This window comes from Triturus cristatus, chromosome 4_1 (assembly GCF_964204655.1).
Source record: "Triturus cristatus chromosome 4_1, aTriCri1.1, whole genome shotgun sequence".
NCBI lineage: Eukaryota > Metazoa > Chordata > Amphibia > Caudata > Salamandridae > Triturus > Triturus cristatus.
This window is the reverse complement of record NC_140585.1, coordinates 671719863-671742876: the sequence shown is the minus strand read 5'-3', so window position 1 is coordinate 671742876 and position 23014 is coordinate 671719863. Positions and strand designations below refer to the sequence as shown.

Sequence of the window (23014 nt, the reverse complement as noted above, 5' to 3'; positions counted from 1 at the left end):
TGGACTGCATTCCAGTTTGAATTGGAAACTAAGCAACTAGCCTGTGCAGATAAGTTGGCAGGATTTTTGACACCGAAAAAGTCATACCGTACTTCTGTTCTTTTACATACATATATTCAAAGTAATATAATTTCAGTATTTGTTGTGATCAAGTGACTATGGGCCTGATTCAGATCATGGAGGACCGGTTTGACTCCGTAAGGGCAACGGAGTAAAACACTTTGTCCCCCAGACAAAGTTCCAGTCCTCCACATTTAGATATGTCTGCATGCCCGGCAGACATCTCAACACTGGCAGGAAACATCATCAAGGCAGTTCCAGCCAATGTGTTAAAAGTGTGACGGGCTCCTCTGTCAAACATGATGCCACCTGCCAAACTTTGAACTTATTTTTGTTTTTCAAAAACAAACCCCCAAAGCAGGATTGTTTTTAAAAATCAAATACTAATGACCCCCATACCATGGCAGTGGTCTCCCACGGTGTGCGGGTCATTCAAACATTTTCACAGTCCCTTACTGCCAATTTTGTCATGGCAGTAAAGGAGAGTGAAAGCTGAGCATGCAACCACCCAATTTATAATGGGCAGGTGGTCATACGGCCAAAACTCCAGCGGGCCATACTCCATCTGCACAGTATGTCGGCAACAGAACCTGAGTAGGCTCCATCGCTGACATACTTAGGGTCGGCTGCCGTTAAATCAGGTGGGCGTCCCAAGAGTTTAACTAAGAGGATTCTCTGGGAGAGTTGCAAAGGAGTACCCTCTCTGCCAAACTCTTAATCAGGCCCTATGTTAGGATGGGTGGAGTCTCATCATGCAATTTGTGGTCATGCCCAGAAAAACACGAAGTCGATCTAATTTATAAATATTGGTGGTTCCAAACAAGATTAGTACTGAGTCAAAGGTTATCATAGGCCGCTTGCTTTTCTAAGTTTATTCCATTCAAAATCCAATTATGAGCTTGGGACTGGACAGGTTGTGAACAAGTGAACCGCATGTGCTGGCATCAATAACATCATTGAGTGATTCCGGAAGGCGGATGCCATTTTGGAATTTTCGCTAGTTTAACATAAAAGTCAAATAGAATTCATAAGTTTTATATTCCATAAGATGGAAGTAAGCATGGACTCCACAAGTGAATCCGTGATAAATTCTAGGGCGATATCAATTTTTAGCTATATCATCCATTTTGCCACCTACAAGACGTTCTGGTCTACTAATTACATAGAAAAAACATTACAAGACTTTCCAGTGTACAGATGGGTGCAATGCTGCATGTCTAAATTTTTGGTAAGGTAGCCCCAAATCTGCCAATATCTGAAAAAAAAAATCATATTGAGGGATCTTGAATTAAATTGTGATTTACTGAAATTATATTAATACCCCTTGACAACATAGTTGACATACCAGTTGTGAACCAGACTTTACCAAATATGAATTGTTGAAAATGTTTAATCGGAGGCACTGACGAGGTATTCCAAATGAAGAAAATAAGCGCCAGATGTAGGTAAATTCAATTTAGTGAGTCCTTAATAGCGATTTTTACCGAATCGCTGTTAAGGACTCGCTAAATTGAATGTAGGTAGGAACTGGAAAAATATTTGCAATTCCTTAATATTCCTTAATTGTGAATCGCAAATTGAGATTTGCAATCAAGCAATACCATCCCATTCATTCCTATGGGCCAAGAGTTGGAGTTCTTGAGGTAGTCGTTGAACCAGGAGGCATTCTTGCTTCCGGGCCTGCTGGGATGGTTTTTCAGGGGTGCGAGGTCGTCAGCGCAGTTGGTGAGCCACTGTGGGAGTTTGTTGGCTGCTTGGTTGGGGTCCGTTGATCTGGCGGGAGGGTTCTGGTTCAGTGATGTGGTGAGCTGGTCGGTGGTGAGATGTACTTGCTGGAGGAGAAGATTGGGTTGAGCGTGTGTCCGGCGTAGTGGGTGGGGGTGTTCACCAGTTGCTTGAGTCCGAGGTTGGCGAGGTTGTCCAGCAGGGTAGTAGTGTTGTTGTCGTAGTTGTTCTCCAGGTGGAAGTTGAGGTCCCCTAGGAGAATGTAGTCGGCGGAGGGGAGGGCGTGTGGGCTGATGAAGTCTGCGATGTCTTCGCTGAATTGTGTGTGGGGTCCTGGGGGTCTGTAGATGAGGGTGCCTCCGAGTGTGGTCTTGGGGTCGGTGTGTATCTGGAAGTGAAGGTGTTCGGCGGCTGTGAGGATGTTGTCGGAGCTGGTCGTGGTGCGGATGGTGTTCTTGTGGACGATGGCGATGCCTCCTCCTGTCTGGTTGACACGGTCCCTTCGGGTGATCTTGTATCCGTCCGGGATGGCTATGGCGATGGCGATGTCGGGCGCTGAGGAGGCGTTCATCCAGGTTTCCGTGAGGAAGGCGACGTCCGGAGATGTGGTGTCGAGCAGGTTCCATAGTTCCACGGCGTGTCTGTGGACGGAGCGGGTGTTGAGGATGCACTTCAGGTGGTTGCTGTTGGTGCTCGGCTTAGCGGGTGCAGTGCAAGTCCGGATGCAGGAGAACTTGCAGGGTTGGCAGGTGAAGGGTCCGTGGGTGCGTCCTGGGGTGGCTCGGTGGCAGCCGAGGAGTCGGCCGGTGTTGAGTGCGCTGAGGGTGGCGGCGCCGTACGTCCGGCGGGTGGGCTGGCGTCTGCGGGGGCCAGGGGGTCTGGCGCTGGGCACGGTCCAGGCACGGACGGGAGTAGGCGGGCTTGCCTTTGGTGCACCATTGGCGCACCCGCTGCGCGTGAACGCTGCGCGCACACGCTGACTCCTCTGCCATAAATGGAGAGTGGGGGGGCGGAGCGAGGGAGGAGCAGCTGGGAGGCGGGAGCGGGGTGGCGAGTGGGGAGGGGAGCGGTGATGCAAGAGGGAACGGGGGTGGGGCCGCGGGGGAGCAGCGGCAGGGAGCGGGGTGGGTCAGCGGTAGAAAACGGCAGTGGGGCACAGGAACGATCAGGGGCACAACGATGCAAACGATCACAAAACAAATGCAGGATCACAAAACAATACTGAGGTCAGGGGGAAGAAACAATACGGCGCAAGACTGGGAGCGAGGACAGGGGCACAGGGGTACAACAGTTGACGATGCAAATGAAAGGAAAACAGTTACAGGCACAATACTGGTACAACAGTAGACGATGTAAATGAGCAGTGAACAATTACAGGGGCAGATATAAACTTGGCAGCGGCGGCGGCAAGCGGATCCCAGGCACACTCTGGGTGAGCCACGCGGCGGGAGGAGCGACCGGCTCTGACCAGGTCAGGTCAGGTCACCTGGCCATGATTCGTTGTTAGCAAGTTCTGTATTGGATGTAACAACCTACGTTTGCACTTCGATAGGAGTAAAAGATCTGTGAAACAGAACTGGCGATGAGTAGTGCTATGAGTAGTATTCAGCAAGGTTCCTTCCTAATCTTCCGAAGCACCCTTGGGATTAAAGGAATCGGAAGAAAAGCATAGGCATAAATCTTTGACTACTTTATCAAAAACGCATTCCTGCACGATCCCTGTTGGGGTAGCCAGCTGGCGAAGAATTGGCATTTGCGGTTCAGACTGGTCGCAAACAGGTCTAATTTTGGCTTGCCCCACAACAGAAAGATGCGATTCAGCGTTGGTTGGTGAAGTTCTCATTTGTGGCTGGCTGTGATTGACCTGCTCAAGGAATCCACCAGGATGTTGGCCACTCCTGGAACATGTTCCGCTGTTAACGTTATTTGGTGTTGAATTGCCCAATCCCAAATTTGCTGGGCCTTTAGGGATAGCATAGTTGATCTTGTCCCTCCTTGTTTGTTTAAATAGTGCATGCTTGTTGTATTGTTTGTCCGAATTAAGACTGATGCTCCTAATATTTTTGAGAGAAAAGATTTCAGGGCCAGGAATATTGCTTTTAACTCCAATAGATTAATGTGTAAGAATTGTTGGTGGCTGTCCCATTTGCCCTTGACTGTCAGCCCTTCCAAATGTGCTACCCACCCTTCGAGGCATGTATCGATCGTAATTATGTATCTTGGAGAATCCACTAGGAACGACAGGCCTGCAGGCTATGTTTGAGATGTGAGTCAACTATTGAAGTACCTCCTTCATTTGAGGTGTTATCTTTATAATATCGTCGAAGGACCCTTAGATCTGTAGCCACTGACTGTCTAGCTCCTTTTGCCAGGGCCTTATCCGCAAGCGGCAGTTGGGAATGAGGGGAGTACAGGAGGACAACATACCCAGAAGTGACTTTTACTTCCGGAGTGGACTTTTTTTACGTGGGGTAGCTGCCAGTTTGCAGATCTTTTCTTGCCTTTCCTGCAAGGCAAAGGCCTTCGCCTGGTGAGTATCCAAGGTTGCTCCTAAACAGTAGGAGTGTTCGTCACTGTCAAGTATTTCGCCTTTATGAGATAATCGTCCAGAAAATGAAAGATTTGAATTCCTGCCTGTCGTAGGTGAGCCGCCACAGGTGCTAGGACCTTGGTGAACACTTGGGCCGCTGAACAAAGTCCATGCCAGCCACTCGGAAGCGTAAGAATTTCCTGTGTCTGGGGAGAATGGGGATATGAAAATAGGCATCCTGAAGGTCTAAGGTAGTCATGAAATCTTCTTGATTTACTAATTGAAGCACCTCCTGAAGGGATAACATACAGAAGGATTGATTTTTCAGAAATTTGTTGAGACAACGAAGGTCCAAGAGGGGACGCCCTTCCCCCGATTTCATACTCATGAGGAAAAATCATGAATAGAATTCTGTTCCTCAAACCGCCGGTGAGGAGGTCGTCCAAGTTGGTCGGCAGAACTTCTGTCGACAGTCGATGACGGAGGTCAGTGTCCGCAGTCTTCGGCTCCGTCGACGGGGCCACCATCGACAAGGCTACTGTCGACGAGGCTACCGTCAACAAGGGATCCTTGTTCTTCAGAGTCACCGTAGCGGAGACGAAAGATCCGTCGATGATTGTTTTGATAGAAGTCCTTTATTTCGTCGCAGACGTTGAAGATGATATTGCCGTCAACTAAGATGGTCTCACCCTTACAGACTATAGTTGACGGAGAAGAGGATGACGACATGATGAGCTTGGAATGAGGCGAAGAGAAAGTCGTCGACGTAGTTGTGGCAACAAATTTCTCATCGACAAGGGTGTCGTTGACGGAGGCTCTTTTTGAGGTGATAGAACAGTCTCTGGAAGTGATCTGGACGTCGGCTTTATTATTTAAGAGTTTTTTGTTTTTTAAGGAGTAGAGGGCACAGATTAACCCTTATGAGAGGCTGGCTCCTTTTTTGAAGAGGAAGGCTGGTCATCAGATTTTAAGGTGTGGTGATGTTTCTTCAGCACCTTAACAACCTTAGGAGCCACCAGCTCCGCCTCACTTGCCCTCTTTTTAGAAGCAGTAGTTTTGAGGGAGGAATCACTATCCTCATCAGACAGAGGATTGTCCTTAGTTTTAAACTTCTGTAGCCACAGAAGAAGATGTTCTTCTCTATCTCTCAAAGTCTTTTGAGAGAAGATCTGAAAATGTTACAGTCTCCCACCTGTTGATCAGGGTGAAGGCAGTACATACACTTCTTGTGGGGATCAACTGGATGAAGTCTGAGTTTCACACTGCCTGAAGAGATCTCTTTTTGAAGAAGACATGCCGATCTGAAGAGGAGAATAATTTCAGAAGGCCAAAGAGAAAGTACCGATCAGAGCTCAGGGAGACTCCCTTCACACGACATGTGCTAGAAAATCTAAGAGCCTGGAGCCTCCGTGAAGAGGGTTCTAGAGGGTGTGGTCACCTGATTAGCTGGAGTTTGGACCATTCCTAATGACTAGGACAAGATATTTAAGTGAATGTTGTTTCTCCATTAACTTTCAAGTTAAAGTCATTACTTACTGCTTTTTATGTACAGTGGGACTGCCACTTCGACGACGGGGAATGATTCAAGCATGTGAATCTATGAAAGATACCCCAATACTGGAGAAGGAGAATCTATCAAGAACTGTCGCTATAGGAAGTTGGTTCATATCGTGGCAGGCACGGCAAAAGTCCCTCAACACCTTTAAATTTGTGTGTTTGGGGTATTATTAAAGATTGGAGAATCTAACAAAAAAGAAATTGCGGATGAGAGAGCTAAAACAAATGCCTGTGAAGATGCATATGTTATAAAACACACCCTGTATCAAATTAGCTCAGCGCTTTGCTAAGGCAACCCAATAAAATGCTTGTAAATTAGAAAGAGCCCAGCCACTTTTTGCAATGGGTAACTGGCAGTATTTCAGAACTTGTCTTTGTTTTTTGTGCATCCTGTTAAATGCTGAACTGATGGTATCTGTTCTCTTAAAAACAAAATGGAAGGAACGTATATAGGGCATAAACAAGATACGGAAATTGGGCAGCAATATAATTTATTTTAAATTGATTTATCCTATCAATGTCAGAAGATTTGTTTCCCCATGTTTTAAGTAATAAAGCTCCTTCTTTAATGGCAGAGTCGTAATGTAGGGCTATGAGTTTATTGTAGTTTAGGGAGACCATAAACCTAAATTATACAATGGAGAAATAATGTATGGTCCTGTAATGTAGCATGGGCCAATGGGAAGCATTGGTGTATTTTCTTTGTAACGCTTTATTTATTTACTTAAGGAGTTTTGTGAAGTGCTTACAAGTTGCCAGACTCTTCAGAGCAAGATGAGACCAAGGGAAAAAAAGAGAAGAAATTTAAAAAAAAGATACAGATCAGGAATGGGTTGCAATAAGCAAGAGGCAGCAGAAAATCTACCAGATTTATGATTTCCACATGCTTACTTAGAGAGCTCTGAGAAGCAGTAATTGGTGTACGCTTTCTGGGTGTTATATCTGAAGAACAGATGCCTCTGCTGCTAGAATTCTCTCTGGCAGCACCACATAATATAGGACTACCAAAGTCAAAGCGGATTTGCACAGAGAAGATCTTGACAGGATAAGCTGTCTTAATGCCAAATAAGGCAGCTTAGATGTCATATGCCTCAATGTCATTTGCCTCAACATCATGGTTCTCAACTACGACCACACTTGTCTAGAAGTCGAGCTCTGCCTCAAAACTATTCTAAGTTTTTATGCCTTGGACGTCTAACAATATGATGTTGTTCCTCCCATCGGCTATAAGGGGAACACAACTGATCATTTGGACCTCAAACATCGTCCTCTCGACAGTGAGTGTACAGGAATGGCGATCCAGTTTTCTTTTTTTCCCTTCTTACTCGGTTTTCTGGAGACATCTGCAGGCACCCAGGGAGAACTTTGAGGTGAAGACAGAAGCTCCCGAAGGTTCATTAACCTTCCTTGCAGATGTTAGGGCAGAAGGAGGAGGTCTTGTAGGCTCCATACTCTAACTTTCCTCCTTTTACAGTCCCTAAAGTTCTCCTCAACATATAAAGGAAGTGTGGACATAGTGATGTGCTTACAGAATGCAGAGATCACAAGTATCTACCTCCGACTTTTTTCTTCCCTCATTTGGGACATTTGACAAATAATGAAGACATGTACCCCAAGAACTACAAACTAAAACATAAACAAAACACACATTTCAGTGTTCAAAACATTTAGGCACTTTATCGGTGCTATTTTTTAAGAAAAAAACAATAAAACTGGAAAAATTGGGCAGAACCAGTGTCCCAACATCCTGCCACAGGAGTGCTTAAAGATGAACTTGAAACCAACTCGATGAAAAAAGCATTGTTTGAGATACCTAGGTCAACCAGCAACCTTAAAGGCACAGCCCGGTTTATCCCTCTATGTTTAGCCTTCAGGATAGTTATGAATATGCAGGCATTATTCTTTCATTTTTCCTAAGTTTTCAAAACTAGCGAGAATGGAATTTTTAATTCTTAAGTTTTTCTAACATTTATGTCAGCGTTTTAGGTCTTAAAATGATCTAAAATTCCTTTTAAGGTATATGCATGTGGTGTTCCTATATATGAGATATTTTCCTTGTGGAAAATGTGTTTCTGGATCCTGCAAGGGAAGACTTAGATATTCAATATTTATGAATATCAGCAAAGATTTTATTATAGAGAACGCACTTTACCTTTTGGATTTATCCTTCGCATTTATATCAGCTCCTTGCTTAAGAAGAACATCTACCATATCCTGGTGGTTTTCTGAAACAGCAAGCAAAAGAGGAGTGCAACCTTCCTATGAAAAAGCAATGTACATTCCGATTAATAAATGCAACCTGGTTCAAGTAATGAACCACAACACAAGAAAAAATGAACACAACAAAACAGAAATCAATTAATCCTACTGGAGCACAATAAAAGAACACAATCGATTTGCTTAGGTAGTCTACCAATCTTCACTGCTGCAGGCTATGTAACACGAGACAGATCAGAAGATTAATTTCCTTGTACATGAAATTTCACAGAACACCACAATATTTAAGATACACCCTTTCGCTATGCTCTTAAAACGGAGTAATAGAAACATTTATCTATATGTGATTCATTTCCATACACTGAATTACACAAATGTCAGACTACTTTCCAATGCGAAGCAGCATGAAGTGGCAATTATTAACAACATACTTCGAAGTTAGGACATATCTTCTATAAAGCTCAACAATGCCAGAGAAATATCGGAAGTATGCTAAAGAAGACCCATTTGAAATAGCATAATTCTATTCTTTTTTTATTCTACCAACTCTGTTTTAGTGATTTTCTCAAACAAAACTGACCATAAAACATAAAAAGAAACAAGCATTGCAATAAAATACGCATTATGGTTCGACAAATATATTGTCCACTCATGTCCAGCCCACATCTCCACCACTAGAACGATACAGGGGCAAGCATAGCACAGAAGTTATGGATAACACACAACAAGAAGGGCGAATCAGCGCTTCCAGGGCATCATCTCACCACAGATTTATCAAAAGGGTGTATCATGACACATTCAGGCATCTTAGCAAGCACAGGGCTGTATCCATCTCTCACTCTTCAACATCCGCACCCTCTCCCGAGCTAGAGTCTCTGTCTTCATAGAGCATCAATCTCCAGGCCATGCCATCATCCTCAGCTTTTTCCTCCATACGTGTAAGGTGCATCTGGGCCTCCTCTGCAGCCCCCCACTCACACAGGTCCCCGTGACGTAAACTGATTGTGGCAGCCTATCACTCGTCCACCCGATGGCCACCCTTCTTTTAGCCAGAAGCAACGCGAGCTGAGCAAGCCTGTAAGGGATCCTGCGACCCCTAGGCTTCACCACCACCCCCAAGAGAATGGCCAAAATGTGTATGGGGAATATCCAGACCCATCACCCTTACTATAACAGGTACCACCAACATCCAAAAGTCGTGCACTCCTGTACAGAGCCAGGTCAAATGCAGAAAGGGAGCCCCATACTTCCTCACAACGTACACATCCAGCACCCCTTGAGGGATCCCTTTTATTCAGCTGCTTAGGGGTCATATATGTGCGATGCAAAAAATGAAAATGTAACAGTTTGAACAGGTGGTTACATGATACCCTCCTAACCAATTTGCATGCACTGGCCCTATTAGCATCTGCAACTGCCTCACCCAGGTCCTTGACCCAAACACCCCGCGCCCGCACACTCTATGGTTTCCATATCTGCCCATAACGCACCATAGAATAAGGTAATGAGATATCTCCCATACCCCCATCTTAGCAAAACACACCATCCCGCCATAGTAACACTATCCAGTTTGGCATAACAAAGAAAGTGACCCGAGCCCATCCCAAAGGTGCCCTGCGCCTCCTGAAATGTAAGGAACACTTCCCCTGGGTACAGATCCCTGCCACTGCACACAGCCCCAACCGCCACAAGTCCATGGACATATTGTCGTCTATTGCCCGAAATGGGTCCAGGCCCACAGGTTAAGCTCTCTATCAAACAGAGCCCTACTTGGAACTCTAGTGACCACAGTCTCCCCAGTGCATTTTGAACCAAATGAAGACAGCGGGACAAGAAAACCATTTACACCACCGCAGACCGCCCCATCACCGCCATCGGGCGTCCACAACAGAAACCAACGGAGGACCTCAACCGTTCCAGCAGAGTATCGATATTTAGGTCTCGGAAAGTGGCCTCATCATGGACGGCCCTTATACCCAGATACCAGAGCCCCTCAGTCACCCAAAGGAGCCCCATCTCTGGCAACCAATCCCAGGACACAATGATCAAACTCCCCAATGGAAACAGTGGAAATAGCAGAGGTTTACGGACATTAACCTTAAGCCCCAAAGCCTGCCCATAGGTAGCGAGGCAGTCCATCAGAATCGGTACAGACAACTCAGAGTATGAACACAGATCAAGGAGTCATCCCCATATAATGAAACCACATGTTGGGAAGACCTCAACTGGATTCCTCAGGGCCCCAAACCCTTACGCAATAACAAGGTGAGTGGTTCTATAGCGATAATTCTATTCTTTAACATAGCAGACAAAGGGCTTCCAAGGAAGGAAAGAATAGGTTACTTACCTTCAAACTTCATCCACCTACAGATTTCCCACCTCTATATTCTGTGTCAGGCACCAGAATGGATCCTGAAAAGTTCGAATAGCTCTCCTTTGCTGACAGGTGGTGCTGCAGCTCTGACTTGAACCCAGAATCCTCCCCAGACTTGACATCAAGGAGCAGATATAGCTCTAACCTGACGGACCTTAAGCCGGGTCTCTGTCCTTTTTTCTCACATCCCCGGAGGCGGAGACAAAGCTGATCCGACCCACCGAAAATTATAGTGTGCAGAGCTAACTTAGGAACCGACATAAAATTGCAAGAATTCTCTTCAAAAGGAGAGGAGGGCAGGATCAGTTTGAGTATACAACAGAAAAATCAATAATAAAGCCAAGTAATTTGTTTTTTTGACGGATAACTTCTACCTGCCGATTTTTACAAAATGGTCATCCTTGCATACATCAAGACAGTAATTCCTGGTGAAGGGGCGAGCCGCACCCTAAGGCAAATGTCCAAAATGGAGACACCCTGAGATAACGCCGAAAAAGCTTCATTTGACCTGGTGGAATTGGCCCAGATGCCCTTAAAGGGAACTTTCTTGGCAAGTGAATGACAGTGGCACTGCGGGGTGTGGGAGGCCATGGGGCAGTGGAATGTCACCATTCAGATGTGGCAATACCTGGGACTGAACAGCAGTACTCCTAAAGTTGCATTCTGTGAGGAACAAATCCACTGCTTTTAGTAGAGATTGGCAATACCAGGCCATTTTTATTTCCTTGACAATGTGTTTCTCAAGAGTGTGGTTTGGGTACAGGGTGAATCCAAAAAACTGGCAATGGGCAAAAGTTGGGGTGCAAAACCATCAACATTTAATGTTGTTGAGCCTGTGCAGATTATTTATTTATTTCTGTGGTTTATAGAGCGCAAACTTGACCAGTTAGGGTATCAGAACGCTTTACAGGAAAACATAGCATTGCATAGACAGGCTTAGAATCACCAGGTAACGGATCGAGTAGTGTGTGGGGGGGGGGGCAGGATACATACGAGAGAGAAGAGCATGTATTTACAGATTACATTTACAATTACTCAAGTCGAGACAACATGTCTACAGGTTACATTTACAATTACTCAAGACAAGTTCCCAAGGTTCTTGGTGGGGTGACTAGGTAATCCGAAGGGACGCAGTAGACAGCCATAGTTCAGGGCCATAGTGGTGTTTGAGGCAAAGATTAAACGAGAAATTTATCCATAAGGAAGGTTTTGGCATCCTTTTTGAAGCGAGCCAGAGAGGGGATTCTTCTGATGACAGGTGGGAGAGCGTGCAGGTTGGAGCAAGAAGTCTCTGACCGGGAGTTTCTGATTCCTCCGGAAATGACAAGTTTCTGTGCAAGATATGCAGGGGAGTTAGAATATAAAGACTTGTGTGTGATGCATGCTAGTTTGAGCTGTATTCTTGCCTCAAGGGGAAGCCAGTTCAGAGCTTTCAGGTGTGGGGAAATATGGTTGAATTTTCTTGTGCTGGTAAGTAGACTGGCGGCCGCATTGAGGCAGGCATTTAAAGGTGTCAGGAAGATCTTGGGTAAACCCGAGAGGGTAGAACAGCCGTATTCCAGTCTAGAGATGACAAGTGCTTGGACTGCCATTTTTAGGTCGGGGGCATCGAGGAAGGGTTTTAATTTCCTAAGGTAGCTCAGGTGGAATCTGTCTAATTTGGCCTTCAAATTGATTTGGCCGAATCCACGATGGTCGGTGGGCAGTTTAAGGCTGCGATAGCTTTAATCCATGATTGAATCTCAGGGTTGGTATTGGGAAGGGAGATAAGGAGAAATTCTGTTTTCCTTGCGTTGAGTTTGAGTTGATTGGATGTGAGCCATTGGACAGTGAATTTCAGAGCTTCATTCAGGGAGAGAATCTCTTTGAGGGATGAGGTTTTGATGTATATCCGAGTGTCGTCAGCCTACATATGGTAGGAGATGTTAGCAGTGTGTAGTACTTCGGTGAGCAGTTCTAGATAAAAATTGAAGAGCGTGGGGGATAGTGTTGACCCTTGAGGGACTCCAACCGTGACCGGGGACGGTGCTGATAGGTTGCCGTTGATTAGAAATTTCTGTGATCGGTTTTGGAGGAAGGACCTAAACCATTCTAGAACAATGCCCTGCAATCCCATCCTGAGTTTGAGTTGTTCAAGTAGTTTTTCATGGTTGACCGTGTCGAAGGCCGAGGATAGGTCCAGGAGGATTAGGAGACCGGTTTAGCCTTGGTCAAGGGCTTGGAGGACATCATCAACGATGTGGAGCATGGTGGTTTCAGTGCTGTGCCCAGGTCGAAATCCGGATTGGAAGTCATCGCGTAGGTGGAAGTTGTTGATGTTTTGACTTAGCTGCTGTTGCACACACTTCTCCAGAACTTTGGATAAGAGGGGGATGTTGGATATGGGTCGGAAGTTGTTAGGGTAGGCTGGATCCAATGACGGCTTTTTCAGAATGGGGAGGACTTGGCCAGCTTTTAGAGAGTCAGGCATCATTCCCTGCCGGAGAGTGGCGTTAATTATTGTAGTCCAGCTAGAAATAATGGATTGGGCGATGGCAGCAAGGCAGTTGGATGGGAGCGGGTCATTAAAATGGTTATTCGGGTTTAGGGTGGATAGGATTTTAGAGACTGAGTCTTCGTCACAGACTTTGAAGTCAGTCCAGTGAGCATGATTTTTGGGTGGAACCTGTGGGGGCGTTGCGGTAGGAGGAGGCGGGTCAGGATGGGGTTGCAGGTATGTGATGGAGCTGAGTTCGTTTCCAAGGGCTGAGATTTTGTCAGCGAAGAAAGAGGAGAATTCCTCTGAGGATATAAGAGACTTGGGGGTTTCTTTCAATGTTTTGGCCAGTTTATTACATTGGTGTTTGACCAGTTCCTAGAGCTTGTGGGGTTAGTTCTTGGCCTTCTCTAGTTCAGTTCTGAAGAATTCTTTTTTAGAATTGAGTATGTTCCTATTGTAGAAATTTCTGGCCTGGCGGAGGAGTTTTAGATGAGCGGCAGAGGGGTGCTGCCTCCAGGTTCTTTCAGCTTGCCGGAGGGCTCTCCTCTCATTGTTGAGGGATCCCGTGAACCAGGGTTTCTGTCTTTGATTTGGGTTCTTTTCAGTTTTAGTGGGGCTAGATCATCCAGGATGTTTAATATAGTCGCAGAGTAGTGATCGTTGAGGCCACTGACTGTTGTGATATGCGAGGGGGGAGGGGGTGGGGGTTGGTCGGATTTGCAGCGAGTCTCAAGTTCCCTGCAGTCCAGGTTCTTGGTGTCTCTGATCCAGTGTTTAGGAATCACCGGTTGTGGTGCCCTTGTCTTGTGGATGCCAGGTAGAAGGGAGGTGATGGCGTGGTGGTCAGACCAGTCGCATGGGTCTATGGAGATAAGTTTGACTGTTGATTCTTTGGGGATGATCAAGTCAAGATTGGCCCCTTTTGAATGAATTGGGAGAGAGCAGGCTTGGGTCAGGGATTGATTGGCCAAGAGGTCTTTGATGGTGTTGACATGTGGATCCTTGGGATCGTTCCAGCGCAAGTTAAAATCACCAAGGAAAATATCATTAGCGTTGGTGGAAATCTTAGCTGTGATGATTTCCATAAGGTGGTCGGTGAAGGAGTCGTTCATGCCCGGGGAGTGATACAAGATGTGCAGGTTGCACAGTTGGGTGGAGTTGCTGCAGATAGCGACGTATTCGCAGGATTCTGAGGTATCCGCCAGACGTTCCGTGACAAGAAGGTTAGAGCGGTAGATTCAGGCGATGCCTCCTCCTTTCTTGTTGGATTGCCTGTCCAGCCTTGCAATGTTGTAGTTGGGAGGGACTAGGAGGTCCAGGCATGGAGATGAGGATTCATTGAGCCAAGATTCTGTTAGGATTGCTAGGTCGAAGTTTTTGTAAAGGATGAGATCAGCAATATCAGCGGCATGCTTAGATGTCGGCAGTTGATTAAGAGGCCAGACAGAGTATATTTGGAGGTAGTTTTGGGAGTCTGGTCGGAAAGCTGAACAGGCGCTAGATACATCAATAATTTCCAAAAGGGTGTTTTTTATACTTCATGGCTCTTTTATCAACTGTAAGCATGAAGCAATCTTTCTGCTGGTACACTTGGACTCAGAAACAAATTATATGAATGACATGAAATTCTAATATGACATTTAGGAGGCTTGATGGGCAAGTCCTTATTTATAACTTATTGATGTGGAACACTCTGTAAAGCTCATTGACACATAGATCTTGAATTGTACTCACCCTCCCAGCTAAAGTTAAAGCAAGTGGAAAGGCCAACTTCCAAGAAATACACTGCAGGTTTGACGTGTACAGGGTTTTGTACTGGGCAGCCTTAGGTTTACACAGGAAAACTTTCAATTACCATTAAAGGGCAGTCATACTGACAAGAGGGAAGGCTTTCTAAAGAAGATTAGGAAATATTTAATCGCTGCAATGGCAGTAAAAATTCCAGATGAACATTTGGAATCTTGCTACTAGATTGAACTGCTCTCACACGTGGACTATCTTATCCCCCATCTGCATAGAAGCTTGAGAAATTTGGGGTCGACTTTAAGCCAAAGAATGGAGCTCTTAACAAGATCTGTTCATTTTTAATCTTGAATGACAGGACAGTCTTGTTATTCCTCATTACTGGTTTATGCAAATATATGTTCTATAAATCTGGGAAGCATTTAATGTCAATTAAAGCAGGATAATTTGTGCCATGCCAAAACGGTGTTCTTTTTTATATATTTTTTCAATTGTTTCTTCAGTTTGCAGTAGCCATAACAACAAACATAACATCCCAAACAGAGATCCACCAATTCACGACTCATCTTTCTGGTCAGTCAACAAAGGTGTTAAATTATCATATCAGCACACCTAGCAAGATAATTTATTACAGTATAGAATATATGAGCGAAGTACGAAGCACAGGTCATTTTTTCCAGTGAGTTGTAGGTTAACCTTTCATGTTTTTAAATGGTAACATCAAAGCAATGCCGATTTTCTCAATATAGTCTCACATGAGAAATTCACCATCACACCTTCCATAGGTGCCCAACGTTACAAGACATCCAAATACCAAAGGTTTTCCAGATTTTTCGCAATCACTTTCCACGATATTTGCCACTTCCAACATGAGCGGTGTTGCTTTATAGTTCTGTTGTTTAATCAATATATGTCCCTCGCCACAACGGTGAAAAATAATTCCATTGGCACATAACCGCAGGAATCAGGAGCTAAATAAAAAGTATTGAGAGAGCAATAATATAAAGCAATAATATGAAGTACAACCTGTGTACAATAGGAGTAAAACCTTTGGAGAGATTTGGAATAATTTTCAGAATGACACTTCAATCAAATTGTTCTGTGAAGGAATAATTATCAATATGCGGCAGGAACAGTCTCCCCTTAAGGAGCATTTGGGGAAGAATTAACAGAAAGCATTGCTAGGGTCCGGGTAAATTGTTATGCAGAAACATCCATGGTTATAGCCGTTGATAAAGGGGTTCAAAGGCAGTTTCTGATCAGAACTATTTAGGATCCTTGAAGTGACTTGAGATTTTGGCTGCAACAGTTAGGAGAATAGTAAATTATGTAGGGCATGATGACCGGCCTCCGGCGGAGGACTTACTTCAGAAAGAGGATTGGCCTGGAAAGAAGAATCATCTACCACATGAGTTTTGCCTTTAATAGGAGACTTGACCATAGGTAGAGGATTGGAGTTGCAAAAATGGCAGGCCATGAACTGACTGAACATTGACCTCAGAATACTGCTTTTTTCCAGCACAATAAGTCAGAAATCCAACAAGAGCATGGCTCACACACTGCTCTAAAAATACAGATTACTTTAGAGAGAGTTTTAAATAGCACTATTTTGCATCCTAGAAGGGTCTCTTGATGGTGCCGTACAAATTGAAATGTTGACAAAGGATAAGGTTGGGGTCCATGGGGCTGTGATCAGTCCTGCTTTTAGTCTTTTACAGTCTTTCAATAGGGAGATATCAGAATAGATCAGCAAGGATTTGGAGTTTCCTAAGGATAGTTCTTGAACTCTGAAGGCCCGCCTACCAGGTTTTTAAGGTTACATTTTGGAACATGGAGTAGAAGTTGGAAAAGAAGGCGTAGGCCTATTTATGGTACATATTTCCAACGGTGTCTCCTGATGGTGAACGGTTTAGATCACTTAAAAAAACATACATAATGCATGCAGATTTGAAAAAAAATCACTGACTAGAAACCACTGTAGCTGGTTCAGCCCCTCAGATACATGGTCAAATTTCTTAAGACCGAATAGATTGCAAACTGCTGGGCTCTGTATTGAGTGCAGTTGAACTATACATTTCTTACTAGCATTAACATAAAATGTCCAAAGTCAAGTGGGGAGTGAATGCAGGCATTAATATGTGTGAGCCTCTGAGGGAAATGTAGGAAATGAAACAGTATGCTCAGTAGTAAGAAGTAGAAGAATCACAAGTTTGACAAATCGGAAACTTGAGCAGAGATACTTAATTGAAAGTCAAGGATAATGCCTAGGATTTGGGTTACAGTATCAACTGGAGACATTCACCAAGATAATGCTGCCAGAAAAGAGGGAGTCTAACATAACTTTGTCATAAAAGTGTTCAATTTAAGGACACTGATTTTTATCCAGTCTCAGACATCTGCCAGGGCTTTACGGAGCTCATTGGCTGCATGCTGATCTTCTCTTTTTATGTTGAAATAGATCTATGTATCATCCACATATAATCCATATTCATAGTTCCATTGCATTACCACACAATACCCACTGGGTAAACATGAGATGGCCAACATACAGACCGCCATAAGCATCACCAAATGTAAGTTGTGCACACATTAAACTTTTTAACTTGGAATAACCGAAGCCTAAACAACTCCTACAAAGCCCATCAAGTACATGCTCATTGAAACTGACTGAACATTAATATTGGGCTTTTGCAGGAGACTTGTATCATTAAACATACAACCACTAGGCTGCGCTCTAGTTGGATAGGTTTAGTCTACAAAGACTCATACTCTTCATATGCCATAGGGGTCATTTGAAAAGATACTCAGTTGACCACTCTGGAGATTATAAGCAACCAAAAAGGCCAGTATCTCTTTATACATGGTGCCCTGTCTTCTATAACGGTTACTATTGTATGTTGCTATAATCCTAACATTGAAAGCCACAACTTCCGTCTAGACTTATGGTCACCAATGGTCTGTTTTACCTGCAAATAACTATATGGGGCGGAGATTGTAATGGCTCTCTAGATCTGCTGTCATATGGAGGTATCTGGCCCGGTAAAGAAACAAAATGTTTGAATGCTCGCGTTCTTAAGTTGCCTTCTCTCCCTAAACATGGTGACATTTGACACAATCATTTGCATGCACACACTGGATAACATTTCTTGAACTCAGTTTGCTTAAAAGAAAACTTGGGGAGGGGGAGTGTGTGTGTGTGTGTATGTGTGTGTGTGTGTATGTGTGTATGTGTGTATGTGTGTGTGCGCGTGTGTGCGTGCGTGTGTGCGCGTGTGTGCGTGTGTGCGTGTGTTCGTAGAATACTTCTCGCTGAATGCTGATTCTTCAAACAGTGTAGGTATGCTAAGGGAGGCCTTTAAGGTAGTTATCCGGGATGTAGACATGGCAAAGAAATTTGGAACACTTAAAATGATCAGTGCCAAACTTAACAACTTAGGAAGTGCCTTTCAGGAGCTACAGTTAAAATATCTCGAGTCTGGCTATAGGAGTCTTCTGCAGACAATTAACATTAAGCTGAAGGAATTCAATGAAGTGGCAAATAGAGAGGTGGATTTCCCAGGCAGGGAGACTAGAGCGAATATGTACAGCGAGGTAGATGGGTACAGCAAAATGCTGCCCCAAATGCTCTGTAAACCATGGGCATGCTCTAAAATTGTCAATCTTTGTCACAATGATGATTTGAGAGTTAATAGGGCAGAGGAGTTCTTGAAGGGATTTCATGGGTTCTTCTTTGAACTTTACAGCTCATAATCTGAAACCCTTCTTGAATGACATTGATTCCAATCTGCACTCTGTAGCACTAGCCTGGTTAGTGGAGTGGCACAGTCAGTACTTAACAGTGCTGATTATTAGAGAAGTGCTAATAAAAGTCATCCAAAGCATGTCTGAAGACAAAGCTCTGGGTGCGGATGACCTGCCAGTAGCCTTCTATGAGGAATATGCACAGATACTGGCGCCACACTGTGAAATTCAACAAAAGTAGGGAACACAGTTGTAGCTGTATCCAAGTTGAAGGTTTATTCTTGGAAAGAAGTTACAGGTGTAGATACAGGATAAACCGCATAATAAGTAGAATCAGTATAGTTAGCCCACACGGAAGCAGCATCACTGCTGCTCAGCCTACATACAGCAACTGACAGACTCAAACATACACAAAAGGAACATTCTATGACATCACTGAGACTGGCTGAGCAGCAGAGTACAGGACACAAAAAAAAGACGGAGTAGAAAAGAACGCAAGATATCACACACACCTCTTGGTGGAATATGAGGGCCATGTTCCCCAGTTGCTGTAATTGCTGCCACAACATGCTGTACATGTTGTGGCCAGCCAAACAAGTGGAGGTCCTTTTGAGATTTACATCTAATCACAAAAAGCACACTTTCTGGGTAAAGATCTAACTTTCTGCTAAATTTATGGGTAATTCCGTTCAGCTGTTTTTGCTGTGGCGTTGTTCAAAATTCCATGAGGAAATTGTGCTTCTGGGCCCTCACTTGACTAATCTCCCCAAAACTTTCCAGGAAGGAGCCGAGGTGAATGAATATTTTTGTAAAGTGTTGTAAAAACTTGTGAAACAGCGCCAAAGTTAACAGCAAAATAAAAAATCCATGCCCTATGGTAACATGGTGCTAACTAGAACTACATAGTGGTGCATGCCTTTTGCCACAACGCGTCAACAATGACTTGTACTCTAATGATGGAATAAATAAATGATTGTTTGAACTTGGAGGAGTATCTCTGTGCCGTCCTTTATTTACATTTATTTTGCTGTGGAATGGAGGCATGGTGATCCATGGGAGGAGAGTTTGATAAATGTATAATTCAGCAGCTGGACTGCACACGGGAGTGAGGAGGAGACTTGTTTCCATTGTCTGATTAACCGAAGAGAGAAAGGAGTCTCCACTTCTGTCTAATCACTGAAAAACAAAACTAGAGCTGAGGAGTTTGGAGCGGTAAGTCTGGTACGGGGCAGATTGGGCATCGATGCCTCGGAGGGGACATGGTGGGAGGGGCTAACTCCCACAAAGATACTCGTTTTCCACACCTGCTCACATATTTGCAGCTTTTCAGTAATTGTTTTTATAATAAGGCATATCCTTAGTTAATTTGTGAAAGAAAGAGTTCCGGTGCCTAAACATCTGGTGCGGTGGTGCTATTAAAAATTGCGGAATATCAAGGTTACATAGTGTTAAATTCACTTTGGACCCCTTTAATCCACTACCAGACACTGCTGTCCCTTTATCCCACTCTTGTCGATCAGTGCTTTCTCCCTTTGTGCCTGTTTTTCCATCTTTCTTTTCCTCCTTCTTTCCAGTTTGTGTTTTTTTCTCTCTCTTACACTCTATAAATTTTTGAAAAGGAACAATAAGCGCCGGTCCCCAAAAATGAGTGCCTCTAGGCCCCCTTCAGCAAACGACTCAAATTAGATACTTTGAGCACTACATTAATTGAGTGGGATTGTCTATGATGTTCAGGTCATCTGACTGCATTAATTTTAAACAGTACATTCAGAGGTTTTCTCTGTAGTCCAGTTGTTCTTTCTTTAACACATATTCCACAGGGAAAATCTTCAAATCTGATAGTAAACGGTCCACAAGGTTAAAATTACTTGTTGCAGCTGGTCAGGTTTTTTATAATTATTGCGGTTTTGTGATTCCTGAATCATGGCGGTAATTCTCTGTTTGGCCCACGTATCGTTTTTTGCAGCTTTGGCACTGAATCTTAATCTTATACATAATGAATGTTGATTCATTGTGGACCGCTCAGCCCTCCACAGGGCTTGGTCGCCCCACTCACTGCTGCCGCTCCGGCCTGCCTTTGCCGCCTCCTGCCTGCAGATTCCTTCGCTCGCTGCCCGCTGCTCCTGCGAATTTCCCGCTGATCCTGGGAATTTCCCGCCGCTGCCTCCCTGCGGCCCCGCCCCCCTGTGATTCCATTCGCCGCCCCGCTCCCGCCACCCAGCTGCTCCTCCCTCCCGGCTCCTTACTTAAGGGGACCACAGAGTGTGACCGCTCAGCCCTCCACAGGGCTTGGTCGCCCCACTCACTGCTGCCGCTCCTGCCTGCCTTTGCCGCCTCCTGCCTGCAGATTCCTTCGCTCGCTGCCCGCTGCTCCTAGGAATTTCCCGCTGCCCGCTGCTTCTTGGAATTTCCCGCCGCTGCCTCCCTGCGGCCCCGCCCCTCTGTGATTCCATTCGCCACCCCGCTCCCGCCACCCAGCTGCTCCTCCCTCCCGGCTCCTTACTTATGACGCCCCCAGAGCGACCGCGCAGCGGACGCGTGCAGCGGACGCGCGCAGCGGGAGCGCCAAAGGTAAGCCCGTCTGCGCCCGTCCGCGCCTGGACCACGCCCAGCGCCAGACCCCCTGGTCTTCGCCCTCGCCAGCACACCCTGCACATCTACGACACCTAAACCCTCCACGCACTCAACGCCGGCTGAAACACCGCCTGCTACCGAGCCACCCTGAGATGCACCCACGGACCCTTCACCTGCCTGACCTGCCTCCGACCCAACACCGCACCTGCTAAACCGAGCCCAAGCAACAAACCCCTGATGTGCATCCTGCTCAACACCCACTCCGTTCACAGGCATGCCGTCGAACTCTGGAACCTCCTCGACTCGACAGCACCAGACATCGCCTTCCTGACGGAAACCTGGATGAACGCCTCCTCAGCGCCCGACGTCGCCATCGCCATCCCGGAAGGCTACAAAATCACCAGGAAGGAACACGTCAACCAGACAGGAGGAGGCATCGCCATCATCCACAAGAACACCATCCGCATCACTACCAACTCCGATGACACCTTCACCTCCGCCGAACACCTCCACTTCCAGATACACACCGACCCCAAGACCACGCTCAGAGGCACCCTCGTCTACAGACCACCGGGACCACGCACACAGTTCAACGAAGACATCACAGACTTCGTCAGCCCGCACGCCATCAATTCCACCGACTACATCCTCCTGGGGGACCTCAACTTCCACCTGGAGGACAACAAGGACCGCAACACCACTGCTCTGCTGGACAACCTGGCCAACCTCGGACTCAAGCAACTGGTAACCACCCCCACCCACTACGCCGGCCACACGCTTGACCCAGTCTTCTCATCCAGCAAATACGTCACCTTCAGCCACTCCACCAATCTCCAGTGGACTGACCACAGCTGCGTCCACTTCAGCTTCAATAAAACGATGACGCACCACCACCCTCAACAAGCCCCCCGCAGGAGCTGGAACAAGATCACCGGCGACCAGCTCACCACCTTCCTCAGCCAGAACCCCCCCACCAGCTCAACGGACCCCAACGAAGCCGCCAACAACCTCACACAGTGGATCACCAACTGCGCAGACGCCCTCGCACCACTGAAAAAGAACCCCCCCAGCAGACGCGGCAGCAAGAAAGCCTCCTGGTTCACCGACGAGCTCATCACCTCCAAGAAGAACTGCCGCTCCCTGGAGAACACCTGGCGCACCAACCAGACCACAGACAACATGACGGCCCTCAAACACGCCACCCGCAAACACCACCAACTGATCCGCGCCACAAAGAAGACAGCCTTCAAGGAAGGACTGGACAACAACACCCACAACAGCAAGGAACTCTTCAGCATCGTCAAAGAGCTCTCCAACCCCGACGCCGGAAACAATGACATCACTCCCTCGCAGCCTTCTTCCACGACAAGATCGCCAACATTCACAACAGCTTCGGCCCACCAACCACGAACCCCACCACCGAACCGATGCCCCCCACCGCCACCGAAGACACAATACGCACAATGAACACTATCCACTCCGGATCCCCTACGGACCCCTGCCCACACCACATCTTCAACACGGCCGACCACATCATCGCACCCCACCTCCGCGACATCATCAACGCCTCCTTCAACACCGCCACCTTCCCAGAGTGCTGGAAACACGCCGAGATCAGTGCCCTGCTGAAGAAACCAACTGCAGTCCCCTCCGACCTCAAGAACTACCGCCCCATCTCGCTCCTCCCGTTTCCTGCCAAAGTCATCGAGAAGACCGTCAACAGACAGCTAGCCGCCTTCCTCGAGACCAACAGATCCCTCGACCACTCGCAATCCGGCTTCCGAGCCAACCACAGCACGGAGACCGCCCTCATCGCAGCCACAGACGACATCAGATCCCTAATGGACAACGGGGAAACTGCGGCCCTCATCCTCCTGGACCTCTCCGCAGCGTTCGACACTGTCTGCCACCGCACCCTGGTACAGCGCCTGAACAACACCGGCATCCAGGAGAAGGCCCTGGAGTGGATCACCTCATTCCTCGCCGGAAGAACCCAGAGAGTCCGCCTCCCCCC

General features: G+C 46.1%; 1 protein-coding gene across 11 annotated transcripts in view; it reads right to left on the bottom strand.

Annotated features, from left to right (window-relative positions):
* The window catches only part of ANKRD26 (ankyrin repeat domain 26), a 1120330-nt gene that overhangs the window by 950183 nt on the left and 147133 nt on the right, over nt 1–23014 (bottom strand). For all 11 annotated transcript variants that reach the window (XM_085653113.1, XM_085653117.1, XM_085653121.1 and 8 more), the window contains exon 4: nt 8025–8131. In XM_085653113.1, the coding sequence (XP_085509239.1) occupies nt 8025–8131 (107 nt within the window). The remainder of the gene's footprint in view (nt 1–8024; nt 8132–23014) is intronic.